General features: G+C 41.5%; 1 protein-coding gene across 1 annotated transcript in view; it reads left to right on the forward strand.

Annotated features, from left to right (window-relative positions):
* wdfy4 (WDFY family member 4) overlaps positions 1–15,478 on the forward strand; it is a 120,514-nt gene that overhangs the window by 35,178 nt on the left and 69,858 nt on the right. The window contains 13 exon segments of the mRNA XM_034184287.1: positions 2,079–2,311; positions 2,384–2,523; positions 2,808–2,938; positions 3,845–3,946; positions 5,428–5,618; positions 6,423–7,135; positions 8,601–8,691; positions 8,785–8,999; positions 9,675–9,778; positions 10,071–10,293; positions 14,666–14,742; positions 14,822–15,040; positions 15,275–15,453. Coding sequence (XP_034040178.1) covers positions 2,079–2,311; positions 2,384–2,523; positions 2,808–2,938; positions 3,845–3,946; positions 5,428–5,618; positions 6,423–7,135; positions 8,601–8,691; positions 8,785–8,999; positions 9,675–9,778; positions 10,071–10,293; positions 14,666–14,742; positions 14,822–15,040; positions 15,275–15,453 — 2,618 coding nt within the window.

Consider the following 15,478-nt stretch of genomic DNA (forward strand, 5'->3'; position numbering starts at 1 on the left):
CACTGGGCTGCGACAGAATGCGAATGCATTCGTGAAAGAATTCACAAATTTTCACAAAAACATACACAGCATTTTGTGTTCTCCTCGCATGAGTCGCAGGGCATCAGTTGAATTTTGCACTGTTCAAAAAATTTGCATGGCACATTTTCTCTCTAAATAGGCCTCGTGGGCGACTCGAACCATTCTGAATTTAATTTCCGTGAGTCAGAAAGTATGCAACATGTGAGTCAAGCTGTGAGGGATTGACAACACACTCTTCCTTTTTTATATGATTGGAAAGGAACTGCGCTTCTGGAAGTGGCCGAGTGAGTCCGGCAGCCGGCCTGGCTGAAACCCGCCATGCAGGCAGGAGAAGACCTGCCTGGCAGCGGACAAGGAGGACAACGTGCTATCTGGATTTATTCTTTTTTTTAGGTCTTTTGAAGACCACAGTGGAATAGGTTTTATGCTTTATTGTGTTATCCTCTGCAATTTTAAATACTGTATTGTGAAGACACAGTGGTCTGTCATTCTGGACAACTTTCTGCAAGTCAGTGAGTGTGCTGCCATCCACACTTCCTTTTTTTACTCTTCTGTGGAGCCACGCTAGGCTTTTTAAAATTATTATTAGTTGCAGGACTCTGCCTTTTGTGTCTATAGTCTGGGGTATTTCCACAGCCCCTTTTCACATAATAACAACCCACAGCCATTCTGAACATTTTGTTTGCAAACATGTCATCATTTCAGCTGCACGAGTGCCGTGCGACATTTGCGCAGCACTCGTGTGATATGTGTGCGGACTACTTTCGATTTGTGGTTCTATTTTTGCAGCTAGTCTGTGCAACATTTGGCCCACATTCATGTGACATGCATTGTGTTGTAAGTACAAATTTGGTGAGATTCCAACTGTAAAATTGTCTCAAGTTTGTGTTTCCAACTATTCCCCACCAGTTACAGCCTAGTGAGATAGTACCCTTAGTGAGATTCAAAGCAGCCAATTCACTTGCAACGTGAGGTAATGTCATGTGTGATATTTTGGCCATGTGGCATGTTTCTCTGGGCATGATCCAGCCTTAGAACAAGAGCCTCAGTTTTTGGAATCCCAGCAACTGGAAAAGGCCAAGGGCAAGGGAATGCTGACATCGGACATAACTGCAACTGATAGATAGCTACGTCCAAGGGGATGGACTGGTTGTCTGCCTGAGTTGTTGCTGTCCAGGACCTGGGGCAGTTCTGTTGTGTGGTGGATGTGTTAATGCTCCCAAACCTAACCTGACCTGATTGTGAGACTAATACAAGAATGCTTTGTCTGGTGGAAAGGTGTCATATTGTGTACCTTGTTAGCAACCTCTCTCAGGTATCCAGAAGTCAAGTACAGAAAGGACCAATGAAAGTTTTTTTTTTTTTTTTGGTCAGAAATACCCCATTTACACTGAATGGGTGAGTTCTAAAAATGCCTATTATCTTGAGATTGGGATGTACCTGCCTGCTGTCTGCCTGGGTATTTGCCATCCAGGCTTCAGACTGGTTCTGTGGTGTGATATATGTAGCATTGTGCGGCACACCTGCATGGTCCCAGACTTGGTGTTTCTTAGAAATGATTCCTGTGCCTGTTGTGTTAAATAAGAAGTACAGTACCTACTGCACACTACATCTAGGAGGAGGATTATGCTCCAATTTCCCAATTTCGTTGTGCTAATGTACACTGTACAACTGTGCAATGACGATAAAGGATCTTGATCTCCTTTCTCTTTAGAGTGGAGCATCGTAACTTGGTTTTCCATCTATATGTGCATGTCAGAGTGCATACTGGCTCAATGGGCATGTCTCAAAGAGGGAGCAGCAGTCCATCTCGATTCCAAATTGAGCCACTTCAAGTAAAAAAATTTGTTGTAGCAGGGTAACATGCAGTTGTGCAGCTTTGAAGCTGTTGAACATAAACCCAGCCATATTTTGTACAGTATGACCCAGAAAAGTTAAACAAACATGCATATCACAATCACTTGAATGAGACAATATGTGAATATCATAACTGCATTTGAAATTTCAGTTGATTTTCAGTCGTCCTTGAATATCTGTACTGATGTCTTTGTTACCAGGTTCAGTAGTTAAAAACCTGCCAGCCTTCTATCTCCTGCAAGGCTCTTTGCTGAGATCCACAGATTCTTTGCTGTGTTGTCACATCCTGCGAATCCTGCAGACAATATGGGAATGGAACACAGCAAATTTCTTCCTCTTGGAATGGACCATCCAGTCAATGACCCAGCTTGCAGCTTGCATGTGGCAGAAACCATCTCCTGTGCACAAATTATTCTTTTCACTGCTGGAGACAGTAAGAAGTTCCAACATTCTCTTTCTTCTTTTCTCTAGCATGTATCCTTAATTTATGCCTGGTTTGCCACAGGTGGTATTCAAGATGAACTACATCCCCCATGAGACCTTGCACAAATTGCTGGGGGTGCTGAAGCAGAGCTGGGATGGGTCTCTGACTGGAGGAGGGACAGCGTTTGAGTTTGGGGTGGAAACCCTTAAATGTTTTCACAGGTAATTGCCAAGAACTGTTGTCATTTCATTTCAAGTAATTAAAATGCAACATATAAGATAAAATACGACCTTTACTCTCAGTTGAAAGTGGTTTGATGGTTTTAGCAGGATTGGTCGTCTTTAAACAAACTTCTCGTAAAACTGAAAATTTTATTGCCATTGATCATTTTTGCTAATATCGCCTTTAAAGGTGAGAAGGATTAATTTCAGTTGCTGGAACATAAAGTCAGAGCTCTTATTACCTTAGTGCCTGCCCAGTAAGACTTTCTCTCCCTGATTTGTAGGATGACGACACACAGTGGCCTGATCGCAGAGGTCCTGAGTGACGGTGGCCTGCTGGAGCTGCTGCTCGGGGAACTTCGGAGGAGAGCAAAAATCCTCAGGAAGGCTGGTGTTGTTTCTACACCTAAAATGAGTATGAACTAAAATCTCCACTCCCCCAATCTCTGATCTATTTATCTCTGTAGAAAAGTGACTGACAAAGCGCACAAACCCCTCATTGGGATTTAGCAGCACAGATATATTTAGGGAATAACTCTTTTGTGTCTGATGATTTGCAGACCTTCATGCTGGTTATACGGTCGCAAAAATAGAGCTTTACTCTTACAAATCGCCGGAAAAGGGGTTTTACGGTGACCGTAAAATGGCTATTTGCAACTGTATAACAGCATGAACGTCCGCAAATCATCAGCCACAGGGGGGTTATTCCCATTCTAATTCAATTCCATCATTTGCACAGTTTATTTTTCTGTAGGTAATTCGGTCAGCGAGGCTTACCGTCAAGCCGAGGTAGCGTAGCTCCAGCAGTGGTCAGGACACGGAGTAATCCATCAAATGTGAAAATCCATCAAATCCACCAAATGTGAAACAGTAATTCTGTGTCAGAATCCACATCAATACTTTTGTATAGTAGCTTAAATTCACCCATTTTGGTGGTGGTATCGGCACGCGACTTTCTCTCACTCTTAGCTAACAGTGCTTACAGTTAGCAGCGTGCGTGTTGAATTGTTCGTCTTGTCACATAAATCAACAGTTCTGCATCCCGACTATATTGCGCGGAGGACAGGAATGATATTTGACAGGAAGGACATCTCGTCAGAACACCGGTCAGGACGTGGAGTAATACATCTAAATGTGAATGGTCGAATATTTTGCCACAGTTACCCCGATATTATACGGTCTGAAATCTCACGCTTAACCAATCAGATTAGCAGAAAAAAATGGAATTGTATTAGAATGCTGTTTGTTATAAAATGTGAAATTTCAAGATGCATCTTACGTTGACTCTTTATCCTGGTTTACTGAATTTGTTGTTTTCTAGATACACATCAGCTGCCCTGTGCGGAGGATGATGAGAGGCTTCTGACTACATGTATGCTTCAAGTTGTGTCAACACTGACTTTGCGTTCTATCAAAAACACAGGTATATTGTACACACTCAGGTACGTCTTGTATCCCAACAATATGTGAACAATGTATTGCTGTCCTACTTCTACTAACCCAGCAAAAACATGTGGCGATGATGTGCATCATATCTGTGTTTTTATGATACACTAGGCCTTGTGCTATTTATTGGGTGATTTCCACCAAAATTCAAACTGGCAACATAAGTTCCTACATTTGTCCCCCTTCTGTTTTCCCCCTGATAAGAACACATACCTCTTCCAAGACCACATCATCACCCACCCCAACCAGTATTTTATTTATTCTTTTCTTCTTAATCTTCCTTGGGCTTTGTTGGTCACACTCTGAAATAGCAAAGGGATTGGTGGCAGGCTAACTGACAGGGACCTCGTGAGAGCAGTTTCCAGGCCTATCACTGTTGTTTCCTATACTGTACATGGCTGATCATAGAATTTAAGGAGGTTCTCACAAATGTGCTATTCTTGGGGACTGTGTAATAATAATATGATGATAATAATAGTCAGTCGGGAGGAGCTCGGAGTCGAGCCGCTGCTCCTCCATGTCGAAAGGAGCCAGCTGAGGTCGCTTGGGCATCTTTTTCGGATGCCCCCTGGACGCCTCGCTGGACGCCTCGCTGGAGAGGTATTCCAGGCACGTCCGATTGGGAGAAGGCCCCGGGGAAGACCCAGGACATGCTGGAGGGACTATGTCTCGCAGCTGGCTTTTGAATGCCTCGGGGTTCCCCTGGAGGAGCTAGGGGAGGTGTGTGTGGATCGGGAGGTCTGGGCGGCTTTGCTTGAGCTGCTGCCCCTGAGACCCGACCTCGGATGAAGCGGAAGAAAATGGATGGATGGATGTGTAATAATAAACCATTCCTGGTGGGGGTGGTGGGGAGATTGGGTAGCATTTTCGGCAGTCTTTGTATCCTGTTGCCATTGCTATTAGCAAGTATGCTACTTGAAAGGAGCATGGCACCAGTTAGTCAATAATCTTTACACAAATTGTAATTTAATTTTGGCCCTATCTGGAACAAGGTGCTCACCCCTGCTCTAGATTAAATGGGATTTGATCCTTTGAAGCATCAAAATATTGATCCACTCAGCTATGGGCTGTGCAATCATATCTTTTTTCTGATGAAGCCTTTGGAAGATACAGGCAAAACTGTTGCCAGTTTAGTGGAGCGGGTCATCTGTTAACAAAAGGGTTTGAGGATTTGATCCCTAATGGGTGTCCTTGGGCAAGACAGAACCCCAAAGCCTCAGCCTTGGGGCTAGTAACTCAGACAGATAAACCCCACATGAACAGAGGAAAAAATGTATAGAGATAGTAGGTAGTACCATGATTTTGTACAGTGCTACTAGAAGATGCAGCAGCAATGCCTGACAGGAGAGTGAGAAAGCTTAGCAAGGTTCCTTCACATATAGAGGACTAACATTCACACTCAACCTGGATGTCCTGAATAAGGGTCCACAATCTTTTGCTTTTCTTTCTGTGTCCCAGTTTCAATGCGAGACCGTGGTATGGTTCCTTACATCAAAATCTTCCTGGATGAAGAGCAGTATCGAGGTCCCACTCTAAACATTTTGGAGCAGCTGGCTGAGATCAACCCTGAGGAGTTCATGAGCACAGCAATAGGAGCCCTCTGTTCCTCCACACAGAATGAGCTTCGACTGAAATGGGATCTTCTGCAGGTATTGACACGTTTGGACTAAAATGGTACTCATAGGTAATGCCACTGAACTGTAAACGTAGTCTCCACTCTGCAACAAATCATAACAAATCATAATGCATTTAAAAGATAATGAGCTAGTGAATTTATTTTCTTAGCATTTGGGACCCTGATTACATTATCGACAAGCACAGATTGATTTGGGGAACAGGTTTAGCTGTTAAATTGGGACCAATTGGATTAGTCCGGCACCTTTGTGCTGTAGCAGTCTGAAGATTACCCCCTCTATCGGATCAGTGAATGGGCTATAGATCCGATTTAGGCTAAATAAGTTACACACCTACTGTACGTGTCCATTTTTATAGATGGCAGTTATTTGCAGATGCTGTGTGTGTCGTCAGCGTATGTGAGCGTGCACGTGTGTGTGTTCACGCTTGTTTGTGCGCATACGCATGAACTAATGTGTGTGCGCTTTGTGCTAACATGGTTAAAGCAGGTGGCAATCAGATTGGGTCCAACCTGGGTTGGCAAGTGTTGAGAGCTATTGTGATTACTCCGGTTTCATTTAATCAGATTTCCCTCTGCGTTCTGCCTCGCGCATTACCTACCTGATGGATTAGCTCCCCAAATTGAATAAAGCTAATGTGATTTTGTTCACATCCCAAAACTAGTTACCAGAAATGATTTATGATATTTCTATAGGTTTCATCTATTTTTCATGATGTTGCTTTAATTGACTGAGGAGTTTGAAGAAAGCGATTAAAGTATTTTCTCTGAGACAGTCTGCTTTGTCACATGCGTGACGATGGTTTTTCTTGTGTGTCAGTCCGTGGTGAAGGTGCTGGAGAACCCGAACACGTGGGAGGCTTTCAGACGAGCAGGGGGCTTCACGGGACTGCTGTCTCTGGTAACGGACATGGAAGGAGCTCTGTGCGACCCTCCCCAGGGGGCGGTGTGGCAGTCTCTGGGGCGGCAGCAGGTGTTAGATGTCCTCCTTCGCACACTTCATACCCTGGCCTTGGCTGTGCATCTTCACACAGTAAACGCACATCATTTTCAAGTCGGGGGGTTTTATGAAAAACTAGCAGAGGCCCTGCTTCAGCTCGGCTGCTTCCATAGTGACCATTCAGAGTACTGGAAGTGGACTGAAGATGACGAGTGCTATCCTAGGATTGCTGAGGATGGTCATTCTCCAGGAAGGAGGTTCCACCAGTTTGTTGAGTTAGTGAACTCCACTGTCAGACCTTCCTCTTCCAGCACCGTACATCAGCCCAAGCTGCCGGTCACTCTTCAAACATGCATAAAGCTGCTTTCCTATCTCAATCAGTTCTCCACAGGGACATACTCTCCTCAGGACTCTGATGCTGGATATGATGGAGATAAAGAAGAGTTAAATATTGCAGCAGGGCAAGATGAGTCCAGTGTAGATTCCGCTCCTTCCGGCTTGGCATCAGATCCGCAGTCATTGGAGGACACACAGGGGAGATGTAGGACGACGGCATCCAGCATTTCTACAGTCTCCTCAGAGACTCAGTGGAGGTGTGGATATTTCTGTCCATTTGTAGTTGTTGGATCATATGAGCTCAGCTACTCTGTAAATCCTGATAAGTTATTACAAATCAAAGGATTTGAGAAAACTGATTGCCTTACATTCGGGCTTATGACCATGGTATCCTTGGTTTGAATCCCCATCAGACCACAAAATCGCTAAGGTCCCTTAGCCAAGGTCCTTGATAGTGCTGAATATTACACCACTTGAAAGATGGGAATTTAATGAAATATCACTTTTTGCGTATTTTTGCCTTGAACTTTGATGACCCCTGGCAAGGTCACTGTTTGATTTTTGGCCGAAAAATTTTGTGAAAGTTCGATTCTTGGTAGGTTCCATCACTGAGCCATGTTTAGTTGAAATCCGAGTTGGCTTGAATCACAGCCTGCCTGATCCTTAAAAAAAAAAAGGCTCTTAACATCCTGAAGCTACAATAGCTGCTACAAATGCTACCACGGTTAGCATCCAAAATTACATCATACAACACAAACACGTCTTAGATGGTCCTTTGGGGTCCTTATTTTTCTGTAGGTAATTTGGTCAGCGAATTACAACAAGTGATATTATCGCAGATATTTGTAATAAAATGCTCAAAATGATGGGCCGTCACAACAGCTGCAGCCAACAGCCTGACGAGTCTCTGATCGACCGCAGCATTAACAACAAACAAAAAAGTCAGCACACAAGCTGTCACACAAAGTGGCCGTGCCCTAATGCATTAGAATAACTGAGCTTTAATGAACGTGAGAGTAAATATGATGATAGTGATGTCTGAAAGACGATGAACACATCATTAAATTATAACACTGGCTTTGATCTTAACCACAATTCATTCTGTGGCTATAAGAATATCATAAGTTATAAGACTATCATAATTCAATAATATTACAATTCATACTTGACTATTAAAAAAATCATTTGCTTTGTAATCACTCAGTGGACAGCAATGCAAGATGATGGCTAAGAGGCTAAGGTAAGCAGCTAACTGAGAAGCAGCTAGCTGTATAAACAATTATCTTGCAAAGTGTTTTTACATTTAATAAGTTAAACATGAGGACTTTTACATCCACAAAAATCATGTCCATGCTACCAGATACCGCTAGTGATATTTTTGTCTGTTCTGTGGTGACAAGAAGCAATTTAGTCTGTTTGTTACTGCCCAATCTAATAACATTAAAATAGCTGATTAGCCTGCATTGCTTTTTGCAGTCATTGAGCCATTTCAATTCATTTTTCTCCAGAGTGAGAAGATGACTCCATAAACATGGAAAAGTAGAGTCTATGTTAATGGGTTAACGGTTTGCGTTGCACTGACTCATCAGGTTTTACAGTGTACAGTACAATAACAAGTTGTAATTCCTGCAGTAGTATGTAATTTACTAGCAGAACCTTTGTGAGATAATTTAAATAAATGATCATATTTTGTTGTTTTTTTCCCCCTTTATCTTATTCTAGGTTATACTATGATCATGTGATTCTTCATCCAGGAGCAATCAGAGTTATCATGATGTTACTTCCTTCAGTGTTTAATCACGAGGACCTGCAGGTACTGGTCGAAACACTCCTGACGTTTAATACAAGACGATGCATCAGTGTGACAAAGTTTTACTTATTTGTTTCTAATTTTCCCTCTTTGCAGCTCTCTGTGGACATACAGTACTCACTGGCGCATCACATCCAGTCAATGATCAGATCAGAGCGAAACCGCCAGATAATGTGTGAGGCGGGACTGGTTTCCACACTCCTGGCTCATTGCCAGAGAATATTACTGTTTCCCAAACATCCGCTACATCTTCCTGTTACACGTATCCTGGAGAAGCTCTCCTCTCAGGCCATCACTCATTCAGAACTGAGGTCAGACATTCAGTACTCGTTTCCCATTATGAATTATGTTCAATGTTAATATAATCTGGAAAAACATATTAATGCATGACAAGCAAAAAATACAAAAGTATTTGCAGGTGATGAAGTCATATTAATGTGATGCATTACTGAAGGGAAATGAGTTTAAATGCAACATTGCAGGAAAAGTGTGCACATGTATTAAAGATCGTTTTGGAATTATAACCCAATTCCAATGAAGTTGAGTCGTTGTGTAAAATGTAAATAAAAACAGAATACAATGATTTGCAAATCCTCTTCAACCTATATTCAGTTGAATACACCACAAAGACAAGATATTTAATGTTCAAAGTGATAAATGCTTATTGAGTGTTGTTAGAAGGAAAGGTGATGTAACACAGTGGTAAACATACCACTGTCCCAGCTTTTTTGAAACATGTTGCAGGCATCCATTTCAAAATGAGCAAATATTTGCACAAAAACAATACATTTTATCAGTTTGAACATTAAATATTTTGTCTTTGTGGTGTATTCAATTGAATATAGGTTGAAGAGGATTTTCAAATCATTGTATTCTGTTTTTATTTACATTTTACACAATGTCCCAACTTTATTGGAATTGGGGTTGTATATAAACTGCACACAAGATGCCTTATATCACATTGGTTGTTGTTTGCTCTCCCTCAGAACTTTCCTGTGTTTAGGGGATCCTCTCATGTGTTCAGCTGACAAAATGTCTGTCACGTCTTCTACTGAAGTTTCCTCACAAATCAAAGCTCCCATCTTAAATGGTACAATTTTTTTCTTGGAACCTGATGATCTGTTGATTGAAATGTTCTTTTTTTTTTCTTGCTTGAGAGAATCCGTTCACTGTTGCAGACTTTCCCCTTTTTTAGACCTTTTTTTAAAACAAATCTTTTTACAATTTCCTGTTTGATTTGTCATGTTGTGTTGCTGATATTTACGTTATTTACGCGTACCAGTCAAAAGTTTGGACACACTTTCCCACTCAAATGAATGGAAAAGTCAAAAGTTTGGATACCTGTAGTGTACATATGATGGCATTGTTTCTGTTTCTGCCAGGTCATGTCACAGATTCAGACATTTCCTCTTCAGTAAAGACCCTGAAGCGAACCTTCAGTCTGTTGCAGTCTACAGTTCCCAGTGAGTCCTCTGTTGGTCCTACAGTCCCTGTGCACCAGATCATCAGCCTGGTGTCCATGGCGTCACCACGCAGCTTCAGACCCCACCGAGTCGCCACCTCGCCGGCCTTTGTGGAGTTTGACATGAGTCACAGCGGATATGGGTACATCCACATAATATCTAATTCAAGGACGGCATGACAAGAGGATACTTTCAAATTTAAAATTCAAATTTATTAATTTATATAGTGCTAAATCACAACAAGGTCGCCTCAAGGCGCTTCACATGACATAATAAAAAACAAAAACAAACACAAAATAGATTAAAAAGGAGGAAGCGGGAGTACCCAGAGAAAACCCATGCAAACACGGGAAGAACATGCAAACTCCACACAGAAAGGCCATGGGTGGTTAATTAGTCCCAATCCCAACAGTGCTAACCACTAAGCCACCATGCTGCCCGCACTCATAACCATATATTCATTCATTTAGTGCATCAACAAACCAATGTATTTTCATGATCTTTGAATGCAGGGCAGCTGGCCCCCTGGTGGAGGCTGCCATGTTGCAGCGCCATGTTGATACAGTAGCCTAAAAGAAACTTATTTACTCTGCCTTTCGCATTTTGCAGTGGAGCCAGAAGACTAAAAAAAACAAAACAAAACAAAGTAAATCAGTATTTGCTCCGCTATACCTTGTGTACTGGTTGCTAGTGCAGGCTAATAAGTTTCAAAAGCCTCATTTTTGTGATATGGAGGATCATACATGTTGCCTTTCACAAGAGAAGGCAAGGCAGCATGAGCCTTTATCGCTAAAGAAGCAAAAGTGTGAAGAAAAACAAAATCCTGAGTGGTGACAGCATAATGCAGTCTCCAACCTCACCACTAGATGATGCTGCATCCTACACACTGTAGCATTAAGTGCAAATACATTCATTTATTCATTTATTCATCTTCTTCCGCTTAGTCCAATTAAGGGTCGCGGGGGGCTGGAGCCTATCCCAGCAGCTATGGAGTGCGAGGCGGGGTACACCCAGGACAGGAGTCCAGTCTGTCGCAGGGTCACAAACAGACAAACAAACACAATCTAGTGAAAAAGCCTTTGGCTAGTGTGTCCGGTTTCATAGAATGTGAATTAGTAGCGTTGTGTGATGTCAGGTTCTACATGTCCATTACATTACAAGCAGAAGTGGCCTTGGTGGCTGACTGTCATCGGCTTTGGAAATGAAAGAAACAAATAACCTACATGGATTATGGTGAGAGAGACGCAGAGAGAAGGAAGAAGTGTCTGCTTCAGCTACATTTATATCCTTTTGTCAGGCTTGTGTGGAAGTATGACCATATCATTTGAGATTCATGGTTGATGGACTGCCTTTATATCATGCTTTTGTGGTCAAAGTGCTTTACAGTGATCCCTCACATTCATCCATTCACTCGCTCACAAACACACACACACACACACTGATGTCAGGGTGATGCCAGGGTGCAAAACTGCACAAATGGAGCAATTTGGGGATTACGAACTTTGCCCACAGGCTTTTAGTGATTTTCTGGTCTGACAGGGATTTGAACTGAGGATCCTGTGGTCACAATCCCACTTCAACCACTTGACTATCACCACCTTAGAATGTAACTGAAGCAGTGATGAATTAATGGTTAACATCTCTTTTAAGGTTTTGTTATAAAGTTGTTCGTGGACTGGCGCCATTTTATCTAGCTGATCTGGTCGCACCCTACGTGCCGGCCCGGGCTTTGCGGTTGCAGGATGTGGGACTTCTCTGTGTTCCCAGGGTGAAGAAGTAGTCAGCGGGTCAAAGAGCTTTTTCTTATCGTGCACCCGCTCGGTGGAGCGGTCTTCCTGCGACCGTGAGGCAGTCGGAGTCCGTGGACATTTTTAAGTCAAGACTTAAAACCTATTTTTATTCTGTTTAATATGAATAATTTTTATTTTATCTGTTTTATTATTTACTTCTGTTTTTAATTATGTATTTGAATTTTATTCATTTTTATTTATTTTAATTTTTATGTTGAACTGTTCTGTGTGAGGCACCTTGAGACAGCTTTTGTTGTGATTTGGCGCTTTATAAGCTGATTAAATTGAATTGAATCTCTAAATTAGTAAGTTTCTGTGGCGAAACGGAGTGGTTTTCCCTGCCTAGTGCACCTCAACCTAAAGCTGGGTGACATTAGCCCATTAGTACAACCCCTGACAAAAATTATGGAATCACCGGCCTCAGAGGATGTTCATTCAGTTGTTTAATTTTGTAGAAAAAAAGCAGATCACAGACATGACACAAAACTAAAGTCATTTTAAATGGCAACTTTCTGGCTTTAAGAAACACTATAAGAAATCAGGAAAAAAAGATTGTGGCAGTCAGTAACGGTTACTTTTTTAGACCAAGCAGAGGAAAAAAATATGGAATCACTCAATTCTGAGGAAAAAATTATGGAATCACCCTGTAAATTTTCATCCCCCAAATTAACACCTGCATCAAATCAGATCTGCTAATTGACATTGACCCTATGCCATGACATTGACCCTATGTGTCTTTTTGCAAGGAATGTTTTTGCAGTTTTTGCTCTATGGCAAGATGCATTATCATCTTGAAAAATGATTTCATCATCCCCAAACATCCTTTCAATTGTCCAAAATATCAACATAAACTTGTGCATTTATTGATGATGTAATGACAGCCATCTCCCCAGTGCCTTTACCTGACATGCAGCCCCATATCATCAATGACTGTGGAAATTTACATGTTCTCTTCAGGCAGTCATCTTTATAAATCTCATTGGAAAGGCACCAAACAAAAGTTCCAGCATCATCACCTTGCCCAATGCAGATTCGAGATTCATCACTGAATATGACTTTCATCCAGTCATCCACAGTCCACAATTGCTTTTCCTTAGCCCATTGTAAACTTGTTTTTTTCTGTTTAGGTGTTAATGATGCCTTTCGTTTAGCTTTTCTGTATGTAAATCCCATTTCCTTTAGGCGGTTTCTTACAGTTCGGTCACAGACGTTGACTCCAGTTTCCTCCCATTTGTTCCTCATTTGTTTTGTCGTACATTTTTCGATTTTTGAGACATATTGCTTTAAGTTTTCTGTCTTGACGCTTTGATGTCTTCCTTGGTCTACCAGTATGTTTGCCTTTAACAACCTTCCCATGTTGTTTGTATTTGGTCCAGAGTTTAGACACAGCTGACTGTGAACAACCAACATCTTTTGCAACATTGCGTGATGATTTACTCTCTTTTAAGAGTTTGATAATCCTATCCTTTGTTTCAATTGACATCTCTCGTGTTGGAGCCATGATTCATGTCAGTCCACTTGGTGCAACAGCTCTCCAAGGTGTGTTCACTCCTTTTTAGATGCAGACTAACGAGCAGATCTGATATGATGCAGGTGTTAATTTGGGGGATGAAAATTTACAGGGTGATTCCATAATTTTTTCCTCAGAATTGAGTGATTCCATATTTTTTTCCTCTGCTTGGTCTAAAAAAGTAACCGTTACTGACTGCCACAATCTTTTTTTCTTGATTTCTTATAGTGTTTCTTAAAGCCAGAAAGTTGCCATTTGAAATGACTTTAGTTTTGTGTCATGTCTGTGATCTGCTTTTTTTCTACAAAATTAAACAACTGAATGAACATCCGCTGAGGCCGGTGATTCCATAATTTTTGCCAGGGGTTGTATGAACCATGGTCATAGATAAAGAGTATAAGATTTTGATCTAGTGTATAAATAACTTCTCCAAACCAAATTTCTTTAGTTTGATGAAGAATTTTCAGTTGACTTTGTCAAATGTTTTTTCCACATCCAGTGAGAATATGATTGGTTTTGTTGATTAGATGAGTAATGTAAAATATTAAGCAACCTACATGTTATTTATTGACTCTATACCCTCAATAAATGATTGAAGTGAATTATAGATGGAAAAACTTTTCTATTCGACAAGTTAGAGCCCTACTGATCATTTATATCTGTGATAATCAGCGGTAGCTAGTTTCAACAGCAGAGGGATTATTGCAGAATTCAAATTGTCTGGGATATTTGTTTTCTGTTTAATTTCACATATTACACTGATGAATACTGTGGCAAAAATAGTCCAGAAGTGTTTCTAAAATTCAGCAGGGAAACCATCCTGCCCTGGTGCTTTGTTTGGCATATTATTAAGAGCAGTAAATGATTCAACTGATGTTGTGGGTAATTTGGGAAAATAAACTTGTTCCTCTGTGAGTTGTGGTAAATCAGTGACATTAATAAAATTGTTACAGTAGCTTTAGTTGGTTTACCACATTTTAATGAGTTTATTTATTCTAAGAGTTACACGATAACGCACATTGTGTTTGAGTCATCGTGTCAGAAACCGCTGAGGCTAGAGGGCAGAGTCGAGGAAAATTTAAAATGAAGCGTGTGGTAAATGTGGCTTTGATACAGAGTTGTGTTTGGCTTGTGAACCTCAGTGTGACAAAAAAAAGGTGCAAAAAGAGAAAGAAAACCATTTATTAATAATCATTCTGGCGTGCTCTTTTCAGCTGTTTGTTCCTGCCTTCTGTGGCCACAGTGAAAGGAGTGACAGCTGATTCAATCTCCACGGGTGGAATTGGTGGCGGTAAGAATGCAACATGTGGGTGCTCATATATTTGTGTACAAAGCGAAATAATTTACTGAATTCACTCTCATTTCCTTAGCCTGCAGAGGCTTCCCGCCTGCAGCTGGTCTGTCTTATTCCTGCTGGTTCCAGATCAACAGGTTTAGTTCAGCGTGTGATTCCCACCCAATCCGACTCCTGTCTGTGGTTCGCCACATGTCCCGGACCGAACATCAGTACGTCTGTTTGTCAATCTCCTTCTCGGCTTATGACGGCTGTCTGGTCATCTCCACAGAGGAGGAGGTGTTCACATACCTTGGTAAGAATGATAAGAATTTCATCAATACCTGTGCACACAGTGATCCCCACTGAGAAATAACAAGAATTTGCTTACTTTTCTAGTTGCATGAGACTGTTTGTTTGATTTTTGAAGGCAAAGCAGAGCAAAAGTGCATCAGTTCATCAGAAATGACAGTTTTATCTTTGTCTTTAACCCAGCACTGCACAGTGCTTGCATTGTCAGCATTTACTGCAATGATTACTTGTTTACCAGATATGATGGAGCCAGAGGTGGGCACGCCCACTTCTTTGCCCACCTCACTGAGGTTCCATTGCTCCCCAATGCTGCTTCCAGGTCAGTGGCACCATCTGGCTGTGATCATGGCCAAAGATGTGAAGAAGACCTGCTTGGTCTCCATTTACTTCAACGGCAAAGCAGTGGGGTCAGGAAAGGTATGACAAAGAGAGAGTCGATGAT

Source organism: Thalassophryne amazonica, chromosome 13 (genome assembly GCF_902500255.1).
Source record: "Thalassophryne amazonica chromosome 13, fThaAma1.1, whole genome shotgun sequence".
NCBI classification, from domain to species: domain Eukaryota; kingdom Metazoa; phylum Chordata; class Actinopteri; order Batrachoidiformes; family Batrachoididae; genus Thalassophryne; species Thalassophryne amazonica.